We start from the raw sequence: 27,947 nt of genomic DNA on the forward strand, positions 1-27,947 counted from the left end.
AGCCTTTGATGCTACTTGCTTTCTAATTAATTACAGTGTACGTATTACCTTGAGAATCACTAATTTAAATAAAATCACCTTTGGGGGACACATGAATGATGGAGAGATAAAAGCATTTTCAACTTGTGAACACAGCTCCATGATGAATATATGGCAGCAACATCTTTGCTTAGTCTCAAAGCAAGACTAACAATCATGAGCGCCACAGATGAGTACGAAGACAGGAAAAGTGAGGGAAAAAGGGAAATGTAGACTGAAAAGTGTTAGTTGCTATACTGTAGAAAGTGAGAGAGGTGCCTCTGAGAGCTTCCCTACAACATTCTGTGAGTATAATGGCTATACATTGCTTACCTAGGAACGAGAGGACCAGATTACTACAATGATTAGAAGCAAAACATAAAGGAGTAGACTGAAAAGAGAACTAAAATTCAACAATCCATAAATCTCACATACAAAATGTTATCAGGAAACCTTATAGTTTGTGCTATTTAAAAAGTATTTATTGCAATGACAAAACTAGAGGTTAATTACTTTTTTATTATTGAATTAAACTGTAAAGTCTACATCTACAATTTTAATCAGGAAGAAATGCTTTGCATTTACATCAAGGACACATTTATTCTAGTGGAATAAAACAGACACAGACAAAAGACCAAGTACACATTCAAAAAATAAAAAAAAAGACTACATGTTTTACCTGGTCCTACTTTGCTATTTTGGACCATAACTTTCCTATTAGAAAATTGATCTCACATACATATTAAGTCTGATTTATCTTCCCACATTTCTGAACATTAAATGCAGTTTCTCACAATTTCTAATTATAAACAAAAGATTGAAAGCAATATGGGAATCAAAGTTTAAAAACAAAAAAAGTAAAAGTAGACTGCTATTACTGTATAGAGGCAACACTGAATAAAACGTGCTCCCTCTGTGGCTCATCTCAAAACACTTTTACTTGGAGAGGCAAGCATTTCTGATCTAGGAGTAAGTTTCCCACTGCCTTTGCAGAGACCAGACCTACGAATATTTCTGGTCAACTGCAAAGTGAAAAATGTCTACAAAATATCTAAAAGCTAAATATCAGACTATGGCTGATGCAAATCAAAACTGTGTGCTGGTCTAAATATACATCTTCAGCTTTTCCTTTTTAAAAAGTATCTTTTTTATTTCAGAAGATATTTAAAAATAACTTACATTTTTAATGTGCTTTACTGTCAATGACTGTAAAGTTGAAACTCACATGATTAGATCAAAATTTTTGTTTTACTTGATTCTACTGAAATTTCAATTGCCTACTACTTTACTGAACAAAGTTATACATGAGGTAAGTTTTAGCTAAAAAAAAATAAATCAACCACAAAGATAAAGTTAACCATTTCAAAAGTAAACAAAAATCATAATGCCCGCCTCAATTTCAGAGTTTAAAAATTTATGTATTAACTACTGTGTATCCAAGGAAAGTTTACTATGTAGTTTAAAAGCACATACTTTTTGCTTTTAAAAGCACATACTATCAAATCAAATTATGTTGGGAAATATAGGGCAAAAAAAAACTTGGCAAAATGCATTTTTGGTAACAGAAGATAATTCAATAATGAATCCAAATGGAACCTAAGACTGGTGTTTAAAATTTCTAACTTCTAAACACACACACACACACTTATTTATCTAAAAAATATTTTGGTAACGGATTGATAGAATAAATGTTTTGCTGTAAATAAAAAGTACAAGTTTCCAATTATAGCCTTATAGCTAGCTAAACAGTCTTTAAAAACATGTACAGCCAGCTAACAGTTCTCTAAAACATGTATAAGTTGCACTGATAGATCCCTGCTAAAAATCAACTGCATTTAAATGGGTCTTACCGAAGTAGGACATTCACGATACTAGATATCTTTTAAAAAGTGAGTACAATAGGGCTACAACAATAACATTACTATTAATAAAAGTTACAGAAGAGATTATCACTGTACTTTTCCCCATAAACTCCATCAAACTTTGTTGCAGTTACCAAAACTACAATCTCAAGTTACTTTTTCTCTTACCACGTTTCACATGTCTCTAGTTTTTATTAAGCAGAGAATAATTCTTAAAATCTTTTCTGTAAGAATTCAAAGTATTTAAATGTGTAGCTTCACATTATACTACCATGTTTTGCCCTTCTTGTTTCCCAAATACACAAAAACAATATACATTTTTTCTCAAAAAAGAAATAAGATGTCCACATTAAAAAAATAAAGCCTACAAAAAAGTTCCAGAGCTAAAAAAGAGTATTCATATGGCACGAAGTGATCTCCTACTAGTCCAAAGTCCAAAACATTAAATGAAGTCCATTTATATATATCTTGCTTGCTTTTCAATGGAATACTACATTTACTGAGGTGAAATCACATTTTTTTTGTTCTTGAGTCAAGTGTACACAAATTTTTTTAATACAGTTATTAAAAATAGGAGACCAAGTTGAATGTGCCAAAGAGATATCATTCAGTTGACTTTTTTAGAGTCATTAGAAAGAAACTTATAGAATGGATTTCCTTGGTTGGTTTCCATAGCTTGATAGACCAAAAACAAAAAAAAGGCTACGACAACGAAGAGCAAAATTTTTATCCACATGGGAATGGAGCGTCCCTTTTTTGTCTTTTCTGACTTGACATCTGCCAAGGGAACATACTTAGGAATATATTTAGACGAAAAAGATTCCTCCATCCTGAAATCACTGAGTTCTAACGGCCGGCCAGCAGCCCCTTTGATTGGTCTGCGGCAACTAGCACTGTTGGGAGTGAAAGGAGGAAGAGAAAAATAAATATTAGATAAAGTCATAACTTAAATAACATAAAATGACATTATCACTCTTAATTCCAAACACATTCCTTGAGGTAACAGTAGAAAATTGTCATATAATATAAACAGCGAGATCAGTCAACCTGTTTAAAACTTCTATGCATTTTTCATTTAAAGAGTTAGATTTGTATCTTTTATTAGAAAATAATATTCAGAGTATTATAAATATTCACTAAATTTGCCTTCTTAAAGGTTTTTCAAGCTAATATATTTAGGGGATAAGAGGAAAAACATAAGGTAGTTTGGTTGTGATTCCTTCAATCAAGAAACAATTCAATAGATATCTAAAAGCAGTCTTTTCAATTAGAAAAGAGAAACTCTCAGGAATAAAACCAATTTCCTTCTTACCAGGTTTCAGTTTAGATTTAAAAATAAGAATTAAATAGTAAGTAAATGATTTATTTACAACCTTTCAGCTTAACAAAGTTAATTTTGAAACTGACTCAACTTTCAAGAATATGAACTAGTTAGTGCTTAGAAGAATTAAAGTGCTCCCCAAAAGAACAGTTTACTTATGAGAGCAGAGGTACAGTAATTTTGTGAAGAATTAAAAATCAGAATTCGTTTATGTATGTATATATAAAATAATTATGTTGTACACCCTAAATATATACATTTTAATGTCTCAAATATACCTCAATAAAGGTGGGAACAAATAAATAAATAAAAATGCCCTAATTGAATACACTAAATTGTTTTAGTGTATCTGAATACCTAATTCCTGTTGGTGTAGCTGCTTCAAAGGGAAACATTTCCTTAAGAATATCCCTTTCTACTCTTCTTTCCTCTGTTTTTTCTCCCACCTAATAAGAAACAAACAAACAAAAAAACAACCAGAAGTTAAAATTTAGTGTAAATGTGCAATAATTAGAACACAATTTTAAACAAAAGCTTTGGAGAACAGAATGCACTTAAATCTATCCAACTTTTACAACTGCCATTTCTAAATTCATTATTGCTTAATTATCCATACATTTCCAAGGCTCTCTTCAAATTTCCTCAGTGTGAAGATATGTTAATGTTGTAATGGGGGGCACACATTCAAATAAGTTAAAAACAAAAAACCCAAAAAAACACAAAAAATAAAATTTCAGTACAGCTAATATGGCAGTGTAAGTTCCCTCCAATGCTTTTCATTGACATTAGAAGTACACTGTTTCTTCCTGTTAATTTTGTAATAAAACAAATGATCAAATATAGAAGATATCAAATTAAGATGGATCTTTTAACAAATTTTAGTATATGCTTTTAACTAGAGAGTCAATCCAATCTTCCTAATTTAAGAAACATAAAATAATTTTTTAAACAACCTGATTGCTTTGCTAAATTACCTTTATGCCCAGATCAAAATAATCTTTGATAAAAGAATCATTAAAATTATAATGTACCCATGCAGTTAGTACTTTAAAGCTTAATTTTACAGGAGTTAATCAATTCAAGTATAATACAAAGTCACTTTAAAGTCCCATTATCTGACCTTTCAATGAAAGGTAGTATAGCTTCCCCCACAGCCCAAGTAACACTTTCAACTCACATCCATTTTAACAAAGAGAACATATTACAAGCAGCACACAAATGAGCACTCCCTTGAAAACTGGAACTTAAAGAGGCACACAGTAGTAGCAAGAGGATAGTATTAGCATGTCATACGATATTACTTTCCATTGTCACTAATAAAGTATGTCTTTAAGATAATATATGCACATAAATAGACACACACCCCCCCACCCAACAAAGAAAGCTCTGCTCCCTCCCACTCCAAAAAACAAATATAAATATTTCTTCATTAAAAGATCAATGATAGCATCGATCTAAATTTTATTCATTTACTTCAGCTCTTGTCAATGGTTTCTTTGGTGTTCTTCTGGGTATGTCTGAGAATTCAGTGATTGGCAGAATAGGAGCTGCATGCTTGAAATTTCCAGTCACCCTATTGACAACCTGCCAAGATTCAAATTATTCAGACTCAGAATTATCCAAACATAACAAAGACACGTTAAAAGAAAAAATGATAGTCGATTTCTCTAATATTTGAAACTTTCCCTTAATAAAAATTTAGGCATAAGAACCTAGAAATACATTAGTGTTTCATGTGAAGGAAGCCTTATTATTCTTCAAACATGTTAGCAAAAAAGTATCCTTATAACACTAAGTATTCTTGCACAATGAATTATACATATATTAAAGTGGCTACACTGAAAACTTCTAAAATTCAGAATTATATGGGGAAAATGAGTTTAAAATATGTTTAAAAACATTTGGAAAAAAAAAAAAATTTGTTTGAGGTTTGCCAAAATTCGCCACCTCCCCAATTCTAAGTAAAGGATAATTTACAAAGAATACCACTTGTATAGTTTATGAAACATATTTACTAAAGTTTCGTTGCTTGAAGCCATTATAGTTTCAGCTATGGGAGTACTCTCTGAAATTATTGCACCATCTATACGAAAATGTTCTGAAGTTTCCACCTGTTAGTTTGAAAACAAAACAAAAACAATAAATATAAAATAACCACTAAAACCCTACCAATCTGAGAACCCCATTCTAAGCAATAAGCCTTGCATCACCCTTTTCCTCGGAGTTCTTCTCGACCCTCTCGTAGATTCCCTAGTTAATGCCTGCAGAGGTCCGCCTTTTGAAGATCCACTTGTCCATTCAGTCTCAGTTACTCCAGCTTGAGAATAGCTCTATTCAAGCATCAACACATTAAAAAGTCATATTCTAATATCAAATACCTTAATAATGATGGCCATATTAGCATACTGAGAATCCATGAGAAGTTTCCAAATGCCAGCATTTGAAAATAATGCTATGCCCTCAAAATATTTCAAATGTATTGACTGACTAGATATGTAGGCATAAGAAAACACTTAAAATATGGTAAAATACATTAGAGTCCAACTATAGGAGCTCACATATTATGATAAAAGTGAGAGGGGGAAAAAAGACATCAATTTATCACTGGCTCCTTTTGTGACTTGCTGTTTACTATCTGGCTCCAGTATCATAGCTGCATCTCTGTCTAAACAAAAAAGCAGGCTGATCATGACTTGTAAGAAAGTCATTTGTTATATATAACAAGTCAGTTTCCTTTTAAAACAAAATACAAATTTTATAATTGTTAGCATAGATTAAACATTATTCTTGTCGTGTGGTTAGGACTATTTAATCTATACACAGCTATCTGACTTAAAAGTTCCCAGGTGTCAAACTCATCTTAGAAACAGATAATAAAATTGAGCAGCAACAAAAACTTGATGGTCATCTTTTTTGTGAACAGGCAAGCCTAAAATGTCACTGCCAGGACTCAGCGCCACTCAGTCCTCACTACTGAAAAAAGAAGAAAAAATGGTAATAGGGATAGACCACTGTCCATTTCCAGTCCCAGATTTATTTCTCCTTGGAAAAGTTGATTGATTTTCCTCATTTAAACAATAATTTAGCGGTCCTCACATAACAGTTTGAAAAGCACTAGACTAGTGCTTCTACCTGAAGCTTTTGTTAAAATGCATATTCTGATTAAGTAGCTCCAGGGTGAGGCCTGAGATTCTACATTCCAAGGATCAAGTTATTCAACTTTTGAAACTTTTATTACCAGATGATTCTTATAAATTCTTTTAACTAGAGGACATCTATCAATGATTAGTTATACTAGAATATGCTTATACTATCACTTTTGCTTTCAAGCTAATATTTTATGTAGATAACTGATGTTTTTATATCTAAGTTAGTGTCTATTAATTTTAAAGATAGATATATTTTACTCTTATCTCGGGACAAGAGCAGTCATCCAGTAAGTACACTTATTTGGCTGGAAGCATTACTACCAAAACACCACAAGATACAGACATAGTTTCATACATCTGGTTTTATATTTATCTATATTTGGAATTGACTTTATAAGAGTTTCCCCTTTGACTCACAATCTGAATCTCTGGGTTTCTTTTCCAGCTATCAATTAGGAAAAATTTGCTGAATGCAAACATTGTTAGTCAAAAGACAAATTTGTAAACAAATCACACACACATATAATAGATGCTTATTAATAGTTAAATTCCTGATTATTTGAGTAGAAGGGAACACTAGTTTTAATCTGAAGTTCTCAATCCTGGTGGCACAGTATCATCTGGGAAGCTTTTAAAAAGTACCAAGTGCCCCAACCCCACCTTAGACCAATTAAGTCAGAATCTCTTCTAGACCGGCCTGGGCTTCATTAAATTTTGTAGCTCCTGAAGGGATTCTCATGTGCAGCATAACATAACTGACTTATGATACATCTCAAAGCCAAGTATTTTTTTCAAACTACTTCCAACACTGCTTCCTCTTTAATAATCAATTGCTCAATGCCAATAAAAATAATGAGAGTATTTTTAAAATATTCTAGTTTGATAGTCTACCTGGTATTATCAATGTATACTCAGTATTTAAAAACTCCTCGAAGAATTAAAAAGAACATTACTTTAAAGGGCTAATAAAGTCATCAGTTATGCAACTAATACAATATGAAGCCTAGATATTTTACCTATGTCCACGAAGGTAAGGAGGGGGGAAGAAGAGACATACTTTTCCCTTAAAATTGGTTATCTACCAAATTCCAGGACTTTCCATTTGTTATGTTTTATTCTGAATAAATAACTGAAATAATCTCTTCATCAAAAATTTTACCAAACATCTATTGAAACTATTACACTTAAAACAAAAAAAAGTTTACATTTTTATTAGTTATCTTTGACATTAAAGGCCAAGTTCCATTTAGAGATTTTTAAATTTTCTCCCATGGAAGAAAACACAAGAAATTCATTGGTTGCCTGTGGAAATAGCTGGGAACAGGGGTAGGATGGACACTTTTCACTATAAATCATTTATGCTTTCTTTTGCTCAGGTTTATTAAATTCTTTGGTTGAAGACTGTCAACCAATTTCATCAGTTCTTGCCTATCATCTAATTTAGAATTAATCATCTTCACAGAAAACTATCTTTCATACAACCAGAAAAGATACCTTGAAGACTGAAAAAAAATTTTTTCTACCAGAATCCACTATGCAACAAGTGACTTTGAGAAGAAAATATAAATAAAAAACAAAATTACAATTCAGTGTTATAACTACTTAAGAGTAAGACGGACCAAGCGATTATTAACTGAAAAGAAAAACTCACTGTTACATAAAATTAGTAATGTGACTGCTATATGCTCTGTGGCCAAAATAAGGATTGTAGTGTCATCTATTTTCAGCAAGATGTTCTATAGAAAGTCCTCAATTTATCATGGAGACAACAGGAGGAAGAAACAAAAAAACTCTATCAGGTAAAAAGTTATTCAGAAGACATCAGGCAGTTGAGGCACATGAGAATGCAGGAGCTGGGTTATTAAAGGAGGCTATAAATCTCATTCAGTAAAAATACAAGCTTTAACTAGGTTATAAAAAAATAATCAGGATAACTAAAAGCCACCTTACTTTAAAGAACTATTAATTTAAGTAAAACATGACCAATATGGTTACTCATATTAACTTTTTTTTTTTTTAAAAACAGCATCATATCCCTCCATTAGAGAAAGGTACTCCCATACATTACTTGTGGGAATGCGAAATGCTTCAACTCTTACACAAGGGAATTTGCTAACATCTAGCAAAATTACACAGCAATTTCACTTCTAGATTTCCTGAAGATAAACTGGCTAAAACATGAAACAACACATGTAAAAAGGCTGTTCACTGGTGCACCTTTGCATTATTCAGAATAGCACATAACTGAATAATCAATAACAAACAATCAAAATATCCATCAAAAGGAAAGTGGCTGAATAAATTACAGTAAATCCATAAAATGCAATACCATGCAGTGGTATAAAGCAATGAGGAAGCAATGAGGAAGAAGGCTATACTATATCTTGACATGATCTCAGGATAAGTGTTTAGATTAAAAACAAAAAAATAGAAATGTGCAATGTAGGCTGTCTTTCATATATGGAGGGGAGCATAAATAAATATATAAATCTATTATTTACTTATATTTTCAAAAAGAAACAAAATATAAACCGAAACTTAATTAAAATAGTAACCTATGGATGGAAGGAGCAAAGATAGAAGCCAGATTTCTGACTCTTCTTTTGGCCAAATAAAACCACATATATATTCTCAAAAACTAAAAAACAAATATGAAAGAAAAAAATTCTTTCAAGTGACTTTAAGCACAGTATTTTGATTTTATATCCTTAACATAAGAAAAACTGCCCCCCTATCTGAAAATACACTTAGCAGCTTTACTATTAGTAGTAATATTGTTATTTAGAAACATATATATAGTGAAAATTACATAAGAAACAATATTATTTTAAGAACCAAGATACTCAGCATAAGAGAAAAGAGATACAAGTGTAACACCTAGAAATTAGCCTGCATTCATAAATTTGAGGAATTCATGACCTATCTTCTCTTTCTAAAAAGTAAGTACTCCTAGCTTTACCTACGAAAAAGCCAATGACAACTCAGGAGGAATGAACACCCTAGCATCCAGGCTGTAGGTAGCTTCCAAATAATATTTTCTATTAAAAGGATAAGGAGTTCTTTGGAAAAATGACTGACTTGATAAGAGGCAGGAAATATACAGCCCAGGACTTCTTATTGTGCCAGCAAAAAAGCAAGTATCGAAGACAAATGGGGTCAATAAAAGGATACAGGAATCAACTCAGTAATTCCCAGTGGCTAAAGATGGTGCAACTTGAATGTGAAAAAAGAATAATGACTGCAATTGATCATAAATCAAATATATAAAAACCATAGTAGTAAAAAGATATTATTGATCGCCTTTCAAAATGACTAGAGCACTTTAACTTGATAACTGGCAAATAAAAGGCATGTAAGCATTTATCCTGGCTCTCCTATATGAATTTTATTTCAAGGTAACTAGGCAATTTACAAGGGAAAGTTCTTTATAAAAGAATTCCAGTTATAGATGTAAAGGAATCAGAGAATTCCTAGATCCATTATTTCATTTCAAGTAATAAAATAATGGATCCAGACAATAATCATAATGGCTGTCATAACCATTAAATGAAAGGGCGACGTGGAACTTTATAACGGATGAACCAGGCTTTCAACGCCTGAACCTATTACTAATTAATCTTAGCATCATCAAAAGGATATCATGTGTCTCTGAAATGATGCAATGTGAAGGCCACAACGCCATTTGTGAAGTATTCTTGTCAAAGTAACTGAACTCAGATCTAACCAACCCTTTAGATCTGTGCTGTACAAAATGATAGCTACTAGCCACGTGTAGTTATTTAAATTGAAATAACATAAAATTAAAATTTTAGTTTCTCAGCCATACAAGTCACATTCCAAGTATTAAGTGGCTACTTAATGAACAGCAGATATACAACATTTCCATCATCAACAGAAAGGTCTATTGCACAGTCCCACTATAGTTCTAACTCCCAGTCTACAGGAAATCCAGGGTATAAAAGAGCAAATTAGGGCTTCCTTGGTGGCACAGTGGTTGAGGATCTGCCTGCCAATGCAGGGGACACGGGTTTGAGCCCTGGTCCGGGAAGATCCCACATGCCGTGGAGCAACTAAGCCCGTGCACCATAACTACTGAGCCTGCGCTCTAGAGCCCGTGAGCCACAACTACTGAGCCCGGATGCTGCAACTACTGAAGCCCGCATGCCTAGAGCCCGTGCTCACAAGAGAAGCCCGCGCACTGCAACGAAGACCCAATGCAGCCAAAAATAAATAAATAAATAAATTTATTAAAAAAAAAAAAAAAAAGAGCAAATTAAACGACCCTTGAAGAAGCAATCTGCCAAATCCACAATGTGAGAAATATTATAGAGAACTAACCTGGTTTCTTCACCAAATAAATGGAGGGACGGGAAACCGTTATAGTGGAAATAGCTACAGACTTAAAAGACAAAACAAGGGCTTCCCAGGTGGCACAGTGGTTAAGAATCCGCCTGCCAATGCAGGAGACACAGGTTTGAGCCCTAGTCTGGGAAGATCCCACATGCCGCAGAGCAAGTAAGCCCGTGAGCCACAACTACTGAGCCCAAGGGCCACAACTACTGAAGCCCACGCGCTTTAGGGCCTGCATGCCGCAACTACTGAGCCTGCATGCTGCAACTACTGAAGCCCGTGTGTCTAGAGCCCATGCTCCGCAACAAGAGAAGCCACCGCGATGAGAAGCCCATGCACCGCAACGAAGAGTAGCCCCCACTTGCCGCAACTAGAGAAAGCCCACAGGCAGCAATGAAGACCCAATGCAGCTAAAAATAAGTAAATAAAATAAATAAATTTATTTTTTTAAAAAAAGACAAAACAAAATCAAAAACACCAAATGATATGTGGAGTTTGTATGGAACCTGATTTGAATAATTCAATCATAAAAGAGACATTTCTGAAACTGGAGGTTACTGTATGGAGAATGTATAAAGCTTTGAACACAGATATGAAAGATTTTATATACACACACAATGCCACTATCACTCCAAATAAAATTAATAATTCTTTCATATCTAACATATATATCTAATATATATAAATAAAAAACAGCTCCAATCTTTTAGAGATATATACTGAAATACTGACATTTTAATGTGTGAAATGAGATAATGGCAGAGATTTGTTTTAATATACTTCAGCAACAAACAACAAAACCAAAGGAATTTAAAATGCTGCAGGGTGCAGGTGAAGATAAAATAAAACTGGTAGAATGTTGACAGCTGTTGAGGTTCTGTGACTGAAGGATCAGTAAACTCCTCCCTTTACTCTTCCAAATGATTTAAATTTTGTGGGACTTCCTTGGTGGTCCAGTGGTTAAGAATCCGCCTGAATGCAGGGGCCACAGGTTTGAGCCCTGGTCTGGGAAGATTCCACATGCTGCGGACCAACTAAGCCCGTGTGCCACAACTACCGAGCCTGCGCTCTAGAGCCCACGTGCCACAACTACTGAAGCCTGTGCGCCCAGAGCCCATGCTCTGCAACAAGAGAAGCCACCACGATGAGAAGCCCGTGCAGCGCAACGAAGAGTAGCCCCCGCTCGCTGCAACTAGAGAAAGCCCGTGGGCAGCAACGAAGACCCAACAAAGCCAAAAATAAATAAATTTATTTTAAAAAAAAAGAACCTGCCTTCCAATGCAGGGGACATGGGTTCAACCCCTGGTCAGGGAACTAAGATCCCAAATGCCACGCGCAACAACTAGAGAAGAAACCCGTACGCTGCAAAGAAGAGCCAGTGCAGCCAAAAAAAAAAAAAAGTGTATAATAAGGCCGTTGTCTAACCCTGCCTCTCATCTCCTAAATCTACTCTCTCCTTTGACTATTTATCCTGTCCCTCAGTTTAGATTCCTCAGGTCAAACAATTACCCCTTAAACCATATTTAAAACCATCTTCCCACCCTCCTTTTAACCTCTTATCTGACAAGTCAATGCATTCTTGCTAGCACTATACCATCTTGCCTACATAAATTGGACCAAAATTCTCCATGCCTGTCTATTTCAGTGTCCTTCACCAGATTTTCCTAGTTTCTCTTGCTCTGTTATTTCCTTATTCTTCAGTGTGCCCCTGCAGCTCTTCCCTGGCAACAATAGATAAAAAGACAACAAAATATTTATTTCAGTCTTTGGTTCAGTATTAAACCAAATCTTCTTTCATTCAAAGCTCTATACATTCTCCATACAGTCACCAAGCTCATTTCTAACAAATAGTTCTGAAATTCAACTTAACTACATCAAACTAAGAAAGACACATGGCTTAAGAAATCAAGAATACTTCCACTGATGATGTGTGACTTTAAAATGACAAAGAGAAAATGGAAAAGATAAATAGCCAACTAGACAAATCTTCCAGCTGGACAGAAAAAGGGTAAGGAAAATGACTCTAGGGATAGCTGACTTGTAAAGCGTCAGCCAAATCAATGCTTGATTAGCCAATAATTTGTTCTCTGTAAACTGAGTTCATTTTTCCTGTGCTCATTTTCCCCTTAGTTTCCTACATTTTCCTTTTGGAAAAGTGCATCTTGCCTCACCCATAAAAAGGTGAATTTTTGTCTAGAATAAGGAAAGAAAACAGTGTGGTCTTAGGATCAGACTAGCTTCAGAGTTGAGGGAAAAGCCACAGAATTATTATAAGACAGGCAAAAATAAAAGCAAAGTCAAAAATCTAGAGACAAAGACACAAATATAAAACCATTCCCCTGTTTTTTATTATATCAGAATTGCTTAGGTATTTCCACCTTTTAAAATATGTCTCTTAAAAAGCAGTATGACTGGCTCTGAACCATGCTTAGCATAGAATCAAACACAAATGAGACATTTATTAAACACTTGCTTTTGCACTAAACACAGGCTACACTACTGACAAAACACACAAAGTTTAGATTTCTAGCGCCATTTAATGAATGCTTTATCGAGTGTGCTGGATTTTGGGTGTCAACTATGAACTAAAGGCAGGGACAAAGGCAAATTAGTGTTGTCAGAAGATTACTTATACCTGAATACAGCAACCATAAAGCTAAAGATACCTGATTGTGCTCAACTCTTCTTTGCTTGAGTGTTACCGGAGTCTTTGCTCTGCCCTTTAGTGGTTCTCTCTTCTCAAGCTTGAGCTCTATTTTAGAGTCTGGAAATAACATCGGAGAAATCATTACTCTCTGAGACACACAATAAACTACAATGTCATCCTAACATTACTCTGGAACCCTGGTTTTTCGGCACACTGATACATAAAATAAGTCTGTATATTAGTACTACCTCAACAGACCCAAACTGGTTAACTGCAATTTCTGTCTTTAAAAACTTTTCTTTTCCATTTTTATTTCATTCCATTTTTGTTTATCTCCCCCACTCCTTAATATGATCACCACTTCTTCCTATTTATTCTTTCTTTTTTCTGGGACTAATAGCCTGAAACAAAGTAACAACCCATGGAGGCTTTTCACTGAAAACAATTAGGAAGTGGGAAAAGTACATTAGAATACATAGTTGTTACCATTCTTTTGTCCATACAGTGCATTATTACTACATAAACAAAGGTTAGTTATTAAATTAAAATTTAGAATATGGAAGGGAAAAAGCTATAGAGAATTTTAAGACTGAAAAAAACTTGTATGGTATCAAGCCGCTAATAACAATAAATAAGTACAATGACGTTAATACATAAGTGCATTTTAAAAGTCTGTCCTTTTTTGATGTGACTATAAAAACCCTGGGTATAACTGAAGAGGTAAGGAAGAACCTTGTTCACAGAAAAGTACAACCAATCACAGGTCACTTCTCCTCAGCCTCCCCCATAATAAAGTACCATATCTTGGAAGAGAAGCTAGTGCATGTATATTAGCGTATCACCATGATGGTTATTACCGTAACAACTCAAATACGTATATCTTTTTTCATAGGCTTCAATATCCCATTCTCCTAGTTTTGATTTTATAACCATTTGAAGGGCTAGACTTTTCAAGAGACTTGATAAAAATTTTAGTTAGCTTCCACATTTTTGTGGCCATTTAGCATAGTATAGCAAAATTAATGTCAGTTGTCACTTCTAAAACTTCTATTACCAAAAAGTTACTTTCTTATGAGACAGAAATGGAGTCAACTCTTAAACAAAAGCTTAGTTTTGCATGAATTCAATGCAGTTGTGCTAAAAAGTAGTCAAGATAGTTATGTGTCTTCTAAATATCTAGCCTAGTACCAGTCAGTCCAGTCTAATTGCAAGTTTCCCAAAAATAGTGATTTTTTTTACCATGTTAGTTCAAATAGTTCCATCTTTATTCAGGATTAAGGTATCAACTCCATCCCCCACTTCCCAGTCATTCTATTAATGGCTCTATTATCTATGGGACAATCTTTAGCATTATAAAGTCTTATGTTATTTCAGAACCTAAGAATCAGAAAGCAAAAAGTAAAGAACCCAATAGTACTTGAGCAGAAATTGATTAAACAAATAAGATATCTGGTTACAGAATAATTCCTCTTACAAACTTAAATTCCAATAGCCAATAAAAACATGGTCTTCATCAACTATACTTCAATTAGAAAAAAAAAAACACCCCAAAACCATGGTCCTCAAATAGGAAAAAACCCCCCCCGAACATTTAATAATAATTTGAATACGTTCAGCTATACCATTGGAATGTCAAGTGAGTCTCAGTGATGAAATGGAAAAGGGATGTTGTTCATCCATAACTATCTTAACTTGTTGCAACTCTTAAGAATAAAACACACATACAACATGTTTGTGGAGACCACACAAAACTGTTCAAATTTAACAACTTTATTGAATTTGCAAAAGCATTCTACAGTTATACATTAAAAAAAAATCACATAGTACTTAGTAGGTACATGTATACATGTACATTTCAGAAGACAAATAACAAATAGAATTACTCCCAGAAAGCTGCAAAGATGGATAGGTTAGTTGAAGAATATAGTAATGGCTGTAAGTCCCAAGGGACTATATTTTGGTTATAATTAATACTACTATTTTCCATAAAAATACAAAGAAATTCGATTATCAAGTGCCTCCACAGTTAGACCCCCTCATCTTACAATCATAGAAATGAAAACAGAGAATAATATATTGCTTTATTTAGACACAGAAACTGGGATATAGTATGATTGCTTATGACTTTAAAAAAAAACTAATAAAATTTGCTTTTAGAATTTACCTTAGATTAAGCCTAATCATCCATGAATTACAACATACCTTAAAAGTGTTACTTATAAAAAAAAAGTCCCATCTTTGCTAATTTGTCTGACTATAGTTTCACGGTGGCGGTGAGAACGCACGGCCCCAGAACACTACGGTCTGGAGCAGTGTTTCTCTAAGTGCAGCCCACCAACTGTTTGCTACCAGTTCATGAAAAAACGAGGCATTTGAGCCAGCATGTAAATCAGCGCACTGTCTTTCCTCTACCAATAAAGTTTTACCACAAAAATAAAACCTGTCATTCATCTAGATTCAAATTCTGGTACATGCTTATCTTATCTGTGGATCAGTAACAGTTTGTAGACTGGCACTTTGAGTTGCACTGATTTGGAATATTATGAACGATACTGTAGATAACAGTAAAAAACAACACAAATGAGAAAATAAGAGAAAATATGTAGACAAGTTCTGGAAAGTAATAAAATATTTAGTAATATTTAAAACCATAGAGACTCAACTTATAATCTAGTTAATGGAATTTTCTTAGTTTTGAAGAGTTGTAAAATCTTAAAATAGAAAGACTGAACTATTTGAGAAAAAAATGTGATCTAGAAAAGCTTTAAACTGTTAGTATCAGGCTTTCTTTCTGTGCAACGAAAAAAAAAAGGCAGATATATGTAGGCAATTACTTTTATACTGCAATTTAATTGGTAGAAGTTTGACACTTTGAAATTAGCCTATTCTGGAGACTAAAAAGACCTTAGAAAATTTTGGCATAAAAGTACTTCAAATTCCTAGAAAAGCTACCAACTTCCCCATATCAAAGATAAGATAGATGTCTTTATTCTTAATTTTATTAGCGTTTTCCACGCTTTTTAATTACTTTGAACACTTCCCTTCCAAACAATGTTCCGCCTTTAAAGGGAGTAACAGCCAGCTTATTCTTAGAAGCTGGATTAATTTTGCAATCTTTTAGCCAGAGATATCGGCGACCTAAAGTGGAAGATCCCATGGTATGAGCAGCCATTTTTATTTCATCAAAGGCAGCTTCACAAAGAAATGAGGCCGCATCGTGTGTTTTGCTTAGCATCCCAAGTGCCTGGTGCACGTGACTAGGATCTGAGCTGAGAATTTGTGCAGCCTGACTAATGTCTGCCTGCATAGCCCGAACTACAAAGGCAGTATGGGTTGCAATCCGCAATGCTGATGCTGCAGCTTCATACGTTCCACAAAGTGCTAAGTCCAACTGTTTATCACAGGACTCAGGGGAAGCTGCCTGAATACCTGCTGGTGGAGTGGCTTCAGAAATAAACCCTAGGATTTCATCATCTACTTTTGGAACTGATAATATCCGTGTTGCCTCTCTGGAAGAAATTGGATACTTGCATGCCAATGAAGGCAGCTGCCTGTCAATTTGCTGCCACTCCTCTTCAATTACTTTTAAAATAGATTCATGGAAGGGAAAAGATAGTTCGGGGGCATCTATTTTACCATGCTGTGATTGCTTAGACATTTCTATGCCTAAGGTAGTGAGTGAGTGAGAGACAACGGTTTTTGCAGAAGAAGACATCAGTTCAGATCCAGGTATATTTTGAAATGCCACAGAGGAACCTGAATCCTTTTCTTCTACTGACTTCTCACTGAGTCTAGGTAATTTTCGTGGAGGAGACAGGGATTCTGTTTCTCGAAAATTAGGTGCATCAATTCTCTTCCATATATTTTCTACATCCAGTGGGGGTGTAGAGCTAGAAGTCCCAGGCAAACTACCTACCCCACCCTGGACCAACAGAGAATTGACGTAATCTCTGATTGCCTTAGCCAGTGGTGGAGAAATTACTTGTGATCTCTCAGACTCTTCTAGTGCTCTCCTTTCACTGGAGAGAACTGACTGATCTGAAACATGGGACCTCTCAGTACATAATGGTTGAATTCCACTTTTCTCTCCACAGTAAATATTTTCTACTATGTCTTTATAGCAAGTACTGGTGGTTTCTTTAATCAGTGAAGGAGAAGCTGCAGCAGAGACCAACATGGCAGCGAGTTCATGCTGAGGAGATGTCGAAGAACTTTTCTCTAAACATCTATCATGGCTAGACTTGGAGGAAACAAACAAATTCCCTCCAGAGGCTAACTTCTGCAACTGTTCCCTGCCAGGCAAGGCTGTGGCAATAAGAGGTTCCCTAGGTGGGTCTCCCTTAGAAGAATGTACTTTCTTAGCTGCCTGTTGTCCAGTCCTGCCCAAAGGAGGACGGGTGGAGATTTCAGGAAAAGAAATACCCTGAAAAAATCCACCAGAGGGAGTAGTTGCAAGTTCAGAAAAAGGAACAAAATCCCTAGTGGACTTCACTTTCTTGTGTTCTTTCTTCTTTCCTGTAGAGGCAAAAGAGGCAGGAAGTTTAAGCATTACTTGGGTTTAAGCTGATTCTATTCTTTGCCTCTTTGCTAATAACATAGTGCTGTTGAAGGAACATTCTGAACAACCAATTTGACAGACTGTGCCCTGGCAGGCAATGCTTATGGAGATATAATCAATTTGAGTCATTCAATAGTCATGAAATTAACAAACAAGTCATATGAATTAAAAATTTATAAGTGTCGAGTTGTTCTTAAAATAAATTTTAAAAGGTCATTTATTTCATGTACTATTCGAAAAATATTTATATACCATGGCCAAATTTTCTTAAAATAGTCTACTAAAAACATGTCAAAATATTTACTATAAAGTTTTCTTGAAATCAGATCTTCTAGCAAAAACTATAAATTTAAATGCTTATCAATATGAGAACAGAGAAAACATGTCGTATGTAAATACTACTGCTACATATCAATTACGAGAAATAAATCAGACACATGAAATCAATCAGTAAGAGATCTTAATATAACAGAGTAAAGAAAAGCAAGTGATAAGATTTAGCATATCACTTATACAGATTTTTTTTCAAGTACAAAATAATACCATGTATTAGGCAGATGCATATGAAAGAGTATTTAAAATCAGGCTGGAAAGATAATCATCATATTAATGACAGTGGTTGCTTCTGTGGAGATGATACTTAGAAAGGGATAACTGGGGAAACTTTGTCTCTACTTGTAATACTTTTTTCTCTTAGAAAGATGAAATTTGCAGCAAAAAAGATAAAGAGTGATTTTACGTGACAAAAAATTAGACATTTCTACTTTTCTGTTTCTTAGAATTCTCAACAAAAGGTATTTAAATCAAATTACTTGGAGGACTACTCTAGTGATATGAACAAAATTACATATATCTTGGTAATATTATTTAAAATTTTATCTTCGTCATGGTTACTGTATCTTATGAGTCTGAAAAGAATTTGATTTTTTTTTGATTATATACTTTATTAACATCATATAAAATTTTACCTTCTTCATTGTCACTGTATCTGTCAGAGTCATTACTTCCATTCTGTCTTGTATTTTCCACTGAAGAAGAAATTGCTGGCAGAGGAGTAGAAGATCTAGATTCTGTGCCTTGTTCCCTCAGTTTCAACAGCTTTTTCTCATATAGCTTCCTGGTTGTTCCTGTATTAAGGCAGAATTTGCTTTATTACTTGTATTGTCTTATTTAAGATCCAGCTCAGACATTAGCTTTAGAAACATTAAAATGTTACTTTTCAGTTTCCTTTTCTAAACTTAAATGCTTAAAAATACTACATAATGGATTCTTTTCTAAAACAGGCATTTTTCTGGGATGTTAATACATGATTATAACAATGGTTTTTTGTTTTTGTTTTTTTTTTGTAGAATGAAATACATAATAGATTGATTTAGGTCTTACTATGGATAACTTATTGAAGAGCCATGTATGACTGAGTATCTTTGACTGAAAAGTTTTGAACTCTGTGTAATTTCTCTAGTACTAAGTAATAGTACTTGCCTTTGTAGAAAAATTATGTTTATAAACAGAGTGTACTCCTCTGAATTATTATGATTAAAATCCCACAACTCTAAGAGACTAATATGCCTATAAAGGCCATTCAGTTATGGGAAAAGTCCTAAAAGTCACATTTTAAAAAACTGAATATATCTGACACCTAGCACTGAGTAAATTTAAGATGTTAAATCATATTTCAATATACTGCTGCAGTAAAAATGACCTTTTATGGAAAATGTGTGTTACAAAGAGAAATGATTTGCCAATTAGATAGCAAAGTAAAATTGATTATAAATAATTTAGTAACATATTTCAACATCAATGACAATTTAAAACTAAAAATAGCTTTTACTTTCTGGTTTACACTAGCTATATGTCTTTCCCTGATTTCTATAAGATGAATAAAATGATAAACATATATTTTTTAGAAACAATACATATCTCAGAATGTTACAGATAAGTAGTCTTAAGATGAACAGCTGGGGAGGGGGAAATAAGGAGACGCTGGCCTTAAAATTTCAGTTACACAAGATGAATAAGTTCTAGAAATCTAAGTATAGCTTGGGCTATAGTTAACAACACTGTATTACATCCTTGAAATTTGCTAGGAAGGTAGCTCTTAAGTGCTCTCACCACACATACATGCATAAAAGAAAACTCTGTGAAGTGATGGATATGTTAATTAGCTTGATTATGGTGATCATTTCATAATGTACATGTATATTAAAACAGCAAGTTGTACACCTTAAATGTACAACGTTTGTTTGTCAATTATACCTTAATAAAGCTGGGGAAAAAATAAACAACTGGTATATCAACATGTAATTTAATGTATGTTGATACACAATACACAGTCTTCAGCACCTCCCTTTTGTAATTTTAAATGAAAAATATAAAAAGGGTATCAAATGTCTGTTGGTAATTATACTAATAGGCTTATTATCATCTCTTGGGAAGCCGTACATTAAATAAGACAAAAGAAAGACGATATTCTAAATTCTTATTTGCAACTACACCTATAGGTAAAAAACAACCCCCAAATCTACAGTATTCAAAATTTTACAGGGACTTCCTTGGTGGTCCAGTGGTTAAGCATCCGCCTTCCAATGCAGGGGACGCGGGATCAATCCCTGAGCAGGGAAGTAAGATCCCACACCTGTGGGTCAACTAAGCCCACGTGCCACAACTAGAGAGAAGCCCATGTGCTGCAACGATAGCCCGTATGCCACAACGAAGATCCCAGGTGCCGCAACTAAGACCTGATGCGGTCAATTAAAAAAAAAAAATTTTTTTTTTACACAACTTAGAAGATCAAATAGAACTTTCTCATCTTGAGGTTATTGCCAAGACCCTCCAAAATTAAGGCACAATCAGCCTTGCAAACTCACTGACTTAACAGTAACCAAATGATGGAAATCCAGGGTATTTACTTTTAAGATTTCTCTTTTCGGTTTGTTCTTTAGTTTTCAGTTTGTTCTTGAATTCCAATCAAGACAAGACTTTTTAAAAGGTACTTTTAATGATAACTGAAAGTGGGTACTATGCTGGGAATTGAATAACTTGAGTTCTTTTAACAAGTCTGTCACTAACTTACTGATTTGGATTAATTTGGCCAGCTATGTTACCTCAGATTTTCCTCAATTGTCATATAAGACCCATATGTCTCATCAAGTAGTATGACATGGGCACAATAGTATGCCCATGTAGTATGACAAGTAGTATGACAAGTAGTATGACATGGACACAATACGAAACAATCTCAACAGAGGTAATCTTGGGGATTAATTAGTTCAATTCTCTCATTTTATTTCTCTCATTTATATAGTTAGGGAAACTAAGGTCCTGGTCATATAAATGATTAATGACAGACTGGTCCTTGGAATGAAAACTCTACCTGCTAGACAAGAGGGGTAAACAGTGTGGGGTACTGCTTCATAAAAAGATATTTGAAATTTTATCAGCTTACCCACAATAGGACCAGGGTTCACTCCATATTTCACAAGCTGATCCAGAAGGTCTTCATTAGAGAGCTCTGTTACATCTAGATCATCTTTATCTTCTAGTCTGGGTTTATCAGTTTTCTTTGTGGCTTTCTGTAAATGAAGTCCAGTTATCATTTCCACATGAATTTTAAAATGTTCATTTATAGATACTATATAAATAACACTGCATATAATAAACATGCAAATTTACCTTCAAGTTGATTTATAGTAGAGCTTAGCAATTTGATTAAATTAAAAGCAACTTATTATTCAAAAGTATTTTCTAAGTTCCCCTGTAATTATACAAACCTAATAAGCCAAGCAAGTAACTCAAATTTTAGATATTACTGTTAAAATAGTTAATTTTGGTTAACCTAGCTAAAGAGGTGATGGCATCAAAAATTCAAAAGAGCAAAAAGTCTGGGTCTAAACATTTTCATCCAGATAACTGTAAATACAATTTACGACTGGTTTTTCTATACTCCTTGAAAGTTTAAATTAATCCAGGAAAGTTTAAGATTTTACCATAAAGGTTTATACATGTTATGTATAAAAATGATTTCTTTTAAACAAGCATATCAAAATTTAAGAAGCCCAAATGAATATTCTTCTTGTAATACAGTGACTTCAAAAGCCAGTTTTTGACTCATGAAGGAAGTCAGACTGGCTACATATCACCTCTGACACAGCTTTGTTGCCACACATAGTCTATATGACCATTTCACTAACACTAGCTGAAAAGCGTGGAACAAGCTTTGAGAAAAATTTTAAAGGCAGTTTTTAAAAGAATTTAAGCAATGGCATTCTTTATTGGAAAAACTATATAAACTTCCAAGGTTAAACAGGGGAAGGGAGCAAAAGTATGGTTAGCTTTTAGGGTTGTGGCAAATAGCTTTACAAATGTCTCAGTAATCCCAGTAACCATCAGAGCACAGAATATAAACGGCTGTTTAAATAATGGCCACAAACATCAGTCAATGTAGGCCCAAATTACTGTTTAAGGCAGAAGAGTCAATACTGCATCCTAGAAATATTTTATGCAAAATAGCAAAAATCATAAAGCTGTATGGGCTGTTTACTTTCCAGTGATGCTGAGGGGGAAAGAAAAATCAGGCATTATTTGGTCATGTATTAGAATTTGTTTTTCAACCAAATAAAAATGTGAAATACTTCACATAAAGAACATAATAAGAACAATAATGTCAACTCATGAGAAATCTTCAATACAATTTTTTAAATGTCTGTGAAAAGTTACCAAGAGTACTTTCAGAAGGCTTTAATATTGTACTAATCTAGGATCATCAAGCTCAAATCTTAAGCAACTCACACCTTGATGTCAAAATAGCTGCCTAGAGTCTAAGAGTCCTATATATCAAATCCTTGAATTCTTTAGAGAAGACTTCTTTTTTTTTTAAATCAAAGAGACTTAATCCTGTGACCTACTTGAATATTCCAAAAGTGTGGACAGGTTGGGAAGAAAAACCCCACTGTGTAACATAAATACTTTAAACAAAAAAAAAGCAGTCAGGTACAGATTACTTGTAGAAAAAAATCCCTCTAACCCTAACAATGTTCAAATCCTACTCCTAACCAAACATCCAGGAATTTCAACTTCCTGAAGCAGCGTGAGGTTTTCAAGAAATAATCTGTCTTTGGCACTCACTACATTCTGCTTACTTTTTATTAGTTATCTGTACATATGTTTTACCTTCTCCAGATGGTAAACTCCTTGAACAATAGTCCTTAAGTCTGGTTTGTTATCAAAACGTCAAAACTTTAGGAAAAGTTGCCCCTATTTTAAAAAGTCTTACCCCATTCTGAGTCCTAATATTGGGCCTGACAATCTGTATTTTGATGTGTAGCTCAGGTGATTTTAGATGTAGCACTTAAGAGGGTAACACAAAGCAGGAGCACTGTCATATTGTATCCCAAGCAGCTAAAATTAAAAAGAGTGCCTGACACAGGAATAGGTACCTGATACATGTTTTGTTGAATGAATGAATCAGAGTGCCATCTGGTGAGGGGGAAATAAGCCACTTATTTTTAAAAACCAATTTCTTATTAAGAAAAAACAAAGACTTAGCATATCCAAGCAGGAAATCAACTCCCTCACATTTTCTGAAAACATATTGAAAATCTACAGCTGTACAAGGAAATTTTAAGTAAAGGCCAATAAACTGGCATAAGGTAAGTCAAATAGAGCAGGTGCTCGTAACGGGCCACCTGAGTTTTATTTTTATGGAGAAAAGCTCCAGAAAAGTAATGCCATTCTATGAAATATCAAATTTAATAAGAATAAAAATTGGGAGTATACATATTTATCAAGCCAGCAGTTTCAACCAGGAAGAAGGAGCCATTAGTTTTAATGATTTCTGCCTCCAGAGAGCTTTGTTCCTTTAAGCAAATCATGTAATCTCTTAGTTTCCTTCGGTCAAAATACCAAGTATCAGCTATGTGCCAGGCACTGTTCTCCAGTTTCTTCCCAACTACCAGATGATCTCTAATTTCTTTTTCAACTTTAAAATCCAAAAGTTCTGTGATATCACCTATGAACCACTCTTATTTAAATCTCTACCATTAGTAGCAAAGATGCTGAAGTGTAACTAATTATTACTACAGAGCAGATTCTATTGAGCATTTATATACCAAATTGTGTTCTAAGTGCCTTATATGTATTAACTTATTGAATCCTAAAAATCGTATGCGGCAGATACTAATATCCCCATTTTACAAGAGAGGAAACAAGTCCAAAGTTGTTCATGTAACTCAGGCAATCTGCATACCCAGTTATATGGTAACATTTGAGCAGACTTTACATATACATCACTTTCACAAACTTACCCCATCCACTTCTGAATACATTATGGTAGCACTGTATTGTTCTGGCATTAAATAAAGACAACAAAATTCAGAAATCACATGTTGTAATAGCTAACATGTGCTGTAGTTGCTGAGCACTAGACATCTTCACAAATGCAACCTCATGTAATCCTCTATCTAAGTAGCTATTAGATTATTCCTATTTCAGATGAAAACTGAGCATCTGATAGGCAATGCTCTTTGTTCGAGGTCATCTGAATAAGGGCAGAACTGGAATTTGAATCTATAATTCTGATTCAGAAGTCTATACACTTAACACCTTACTGTAGAATACAGTGGTCAATTTATGATTTAACTTTTACTACCCAACATACTCTTTACTGTTCTGTTCCATGTCATTAAATATTTCCTGTTAAGAATTCATAATTCATCAGATCAGACCATTCAAGAATGCTATGCTCCAATGGATTCCAAACAGCTACACTGCTTTGCACCCTGGAACTAAAAGGCAGACCATCAACTCTGTATGTAAATGTTTATCTTTGTGTTGACAATGCTGATAATTTCATCACTGGAAAATACTGGTTACCATCAAGATGCAGAAAAAGCATAGAAATAAGAAAACTAAAAACTAAAACCAAATTTTGAACATGCAAATATTTTGTCCTATCACACCAAGTGTACCTGACCATGGCAATAGCTGAAATGAAACAATTTCTCCTTTAGTTAAAAATACTCTTCATAAACCCATGCTTAAATTGAAGGTATATGCTATGTCCTTGGCCAAATCCATGTTAATGTTTGATTTGTTTTAAAATGTTAAAAATTCACCATTTAAAAAAATCTGCCTTATCTGAAACTGTCAAACATAATTTGGCTTTCTCCTAGATCATAAATATTCTTTAAAAAATGTGACTCTATATTGTTATTACACATGGGGCTAACAATGACTAGAACATAAAACACTGTACATATAAAAGGAGAATAATTTTATATACCAATTATTATAAACGGTCTAAGGTTGTTTTCTTATAAATTCAATATATTTTTTCCTATGCCTGATAAAAAAATTTATCAGACTCCTTAGTTATATTAGGACTCATTTTTACTTAATGTGCTTTAAGAGCAGAAAATGACGTTACTGACCAACTACCACTATTAACTTTTTCAAGTTGTTGACACCACTGCACCCAGCCCAGGGTACACATTTTTGAGTTTTAAATACACAAGGTAGAAAAAACTTAAAGCTGTCTTTGACACAGTTGGATATCTATGTGGATTCAAACATTGAGATACACGCTACTGGACATAGGAGGTTCTCTTAAAAAATTAACTATGGTGGTTGGCAGGTCTGCAGAAATCAAATTCCTGCAGTTAAGAGCGCATGATAGGAACTCAAAAATGTTGGATAATTGAACTAAAATTTTAAAATTTTACATTCAGGTCTTCTTACACCCCAAAGAACACAGGGTAGACTGGGACATACCCTCTTTGAAAAAGTTGAAGGAAAAACATCAAAACCAAGATAGCTGTTTCTGTCGACAGCGAATCATCATCAAAATAAGAATGAATAATCCTATCATAAACATACAACCAAATACTTCCACAGCTCAAGAATGATACATTTGCACAGGAGACCAACATAAGGTTCTATAGAAGACTTAAAAAAAAAAAAAGTGTGCTGATTTAAATGGAAGATATTTCATTTTCAACCAAATTTTTACTAAAATAGTTTGAATATTACTTTCATTTTCAGAGGGGTTGGGGAGAAACAGGTAAGGGATATACTATATTTCAAAAATAAATTTCTTATTATGGAGTACAGTGGCTTCTTCAAATCCAAAAACAAGACATGAGAAACAAGAAGGTGCGACTGATCTTTTACTTATCAAACCAATATTTATTTGGCACTACTATGTGCCATGCATCGATTTAAGACATAAGGTTTTCAACTTTTCTAAAGCTCAGGCTAAGATTTAATTAAATCCACATGTGTCTATTATATCTTTCCTTCATTTCCATCTGGGTAGTCCAGAAAATACAATGGATAAATTTTTTAAAACTGAAGTTAAGATAACTTTGAAAGAAGCAGTCATTTTAAGTTATACTAGTAATCAGTACAACTCTAAACTCCACTTTCAATGTTTTACAAAGCATTGTACTTTACACCAGTCACTAGTTTTAACTACATTCTATTATGATTTGAAGCCTGATAACCAGGCAGATTCATACTAGTAGCACATAAAACCCCACAGAACAAAACCCGAACTATTCTCAAACGAAATATGCGTTTGCTGGAGCCAATCTGAATTTACCCGGGATTAGATATCCCAAATTGCAACACTGACAGAGCAGAATGTCATGAAATAAACATTTCTCCTGATTCCGAAGCTTCTCTTTTCTTCATGCAAATACACCAAAAGGAAAAACAACCCCCCAAACCCCTAAAACCCAAGCCCTAAGTAACTAGAATTTTAAAATATTTGAGCGTCTATGATAACCGCTCAAAGATGTATTTGAAAATGCTCGTTTAATTTAGAGTAACGCTGCCCCGCCAAAAGACGGCCTGCTGCTGGAAAGGAGTAACACAAACAAGAAAAACATAAACCGTTCAAAAAGCCCTCCATATGCAAAAAACATAAAAAGGCGGGAATTTCTTTATTTCAAATTTTGGTTAGGTATCAGTATGTCACAAATTGCCCTCCAGGGAGCGCTCTGACACCCGGTTACTAGTCATTTCGGTTAATAAAGCGGGAAAACGCTCGAACGTAACCTGTAGCCATTTCGAACTGACCCTCCTTAGGGCTTTCGAAAAGGGCAGGGAAGTCTCCGTCCAGCTGCCCACTCCCGGCGGCCGGGCGTCCAGGGACACAGAGCTGCCTGCGCGCGCCCATCACCCGCGCGCAACCCGACAGCAAACGCCAACTTCACACCCCCCCGACACACCGCGGCTAAAACGCGCGCCTCGCGACCCTAACTTCGGGGCTCTCCTCTCCAGCGCCCTTCCCTCTCAGAGCCCGAGAGCCCGCAGACCCAGATGCCAGCTCCCCGGGAGGGTGGGGGGATAGCCCCGCCGCCGAGGAGGCCCGAGGGAGGGCTGAGAGCGCGCGGCGGTGGGGGGGCGGGGAGAGCCCACCGCTAAACGCCCGCCTTTGTGGCTCCGGCCGTGCGTCCTTACCCTGCCAACGGCGGCGCGGCTGCGGCCCGCGGCGGCGGCCCCGGAGCCCAGGACCGGGGTAGGTTCGCGCTCTTCGTCGCTGGAGAAGTCCGGGGGCCCCTTGCTGTTGGCGCCGGCGGCGAGCGGCTGCCGGTTGCGCGCCGTGAGGTGCTGCAGGTACAGCTGCACGTACACGTCTTTGCGCTGCTCCCCGGCCGGGAGCGTCACATTGTTGGCGACCAACTCACTCTTCAACTTCTCTTTCGTCAGGACCGAGGGGTCTTCCAGGAACTCCGGCATCTCGGCGGCGGCGACGAATCCCCTTCCCCGCAGCCCTCGCACCCGCCGCTCACGCCGGCGCGCTCGCTCCTCGCCCGGGGGGGGGGGGGAGTGGGGGGCCGCGCTACCGCCTCCGAGTCTCACAGCTCCCGGCCGGGACTTGCGCCGCGGAGCACAGCGGAAACTCGCGCACACAAAGCCAAGCTAACGCCGGACACAAAAGCCCCTGCAGAACAAGCGGGTCCCAGTGCCGCCAAGCCAGGAATCCGCACGAACACCAGCGCACACCCCACGGCCAAGGGAGAGCAGCCTCTTCGCCCACGCC

General features: G+C 35.4%; 1 protein-coding gene across 5 annotated transcripts; it reads right to left on the minus strand.

The window, feature by feature from the left end:
* Positions 1-517: 517 nt before the first annotated feature.
* Positions 518-27,936, minus strand: TMPO (thymopoietin). Of its 5 annotated transcripts, XM_082419410.1 has the most exons (9): positions 27,365-27,930; positions 21,351-21,477; positions 18,874-19,032; positions 13,367-13,464; positions 5,412-5,531; positions 5,217-5,312; positions 4,675-4,785; positions 3,559-3,647; positions 518-2,773 (listed from the first exon to the last, which is right to left on the minus strand). In XM_082419410.1, exons 1-9 carry the CDS (start codon positions 27,641-27,643, stop codon positions 2,488-2,490), a joined length of 1,365 nt encoding a protein of 454 aa, XP_082275536.1. In that variant the 5' UTR covers positions 27,644-27,930; the 3' UTR covers positions 518-2,487. The 5 variants fall into 5 exon arrangements, with proteins under 5 accessions (XP_082275536.1, XP_082275537.1, XP_082275538.1 ...); XM_082419411.1 differs by lacking the exon at positions 5,217-5,312 and having other exon boundaries at positions 27,365-27,931; XM_082419412.1 differs by lacking the exons at positions 5,217-5,312; positions 5,412-5,531.
* Between the last annotated feature and the right edge of the window lie 11 nt (positions 27,937-27,947).

This window comes from Balaenoptera physalus, assembly GCF_965194825.1.
Source record: "Balaenoptera physalus genome assembly, chromosome: 13".
NCBI classification, from domain to species: Eukaryota; Metazoa; Chordata; class Mammalia; order Artiodactyla; family Balaenopteridae; genus Balaenoptera; species Balaenoptera physalus.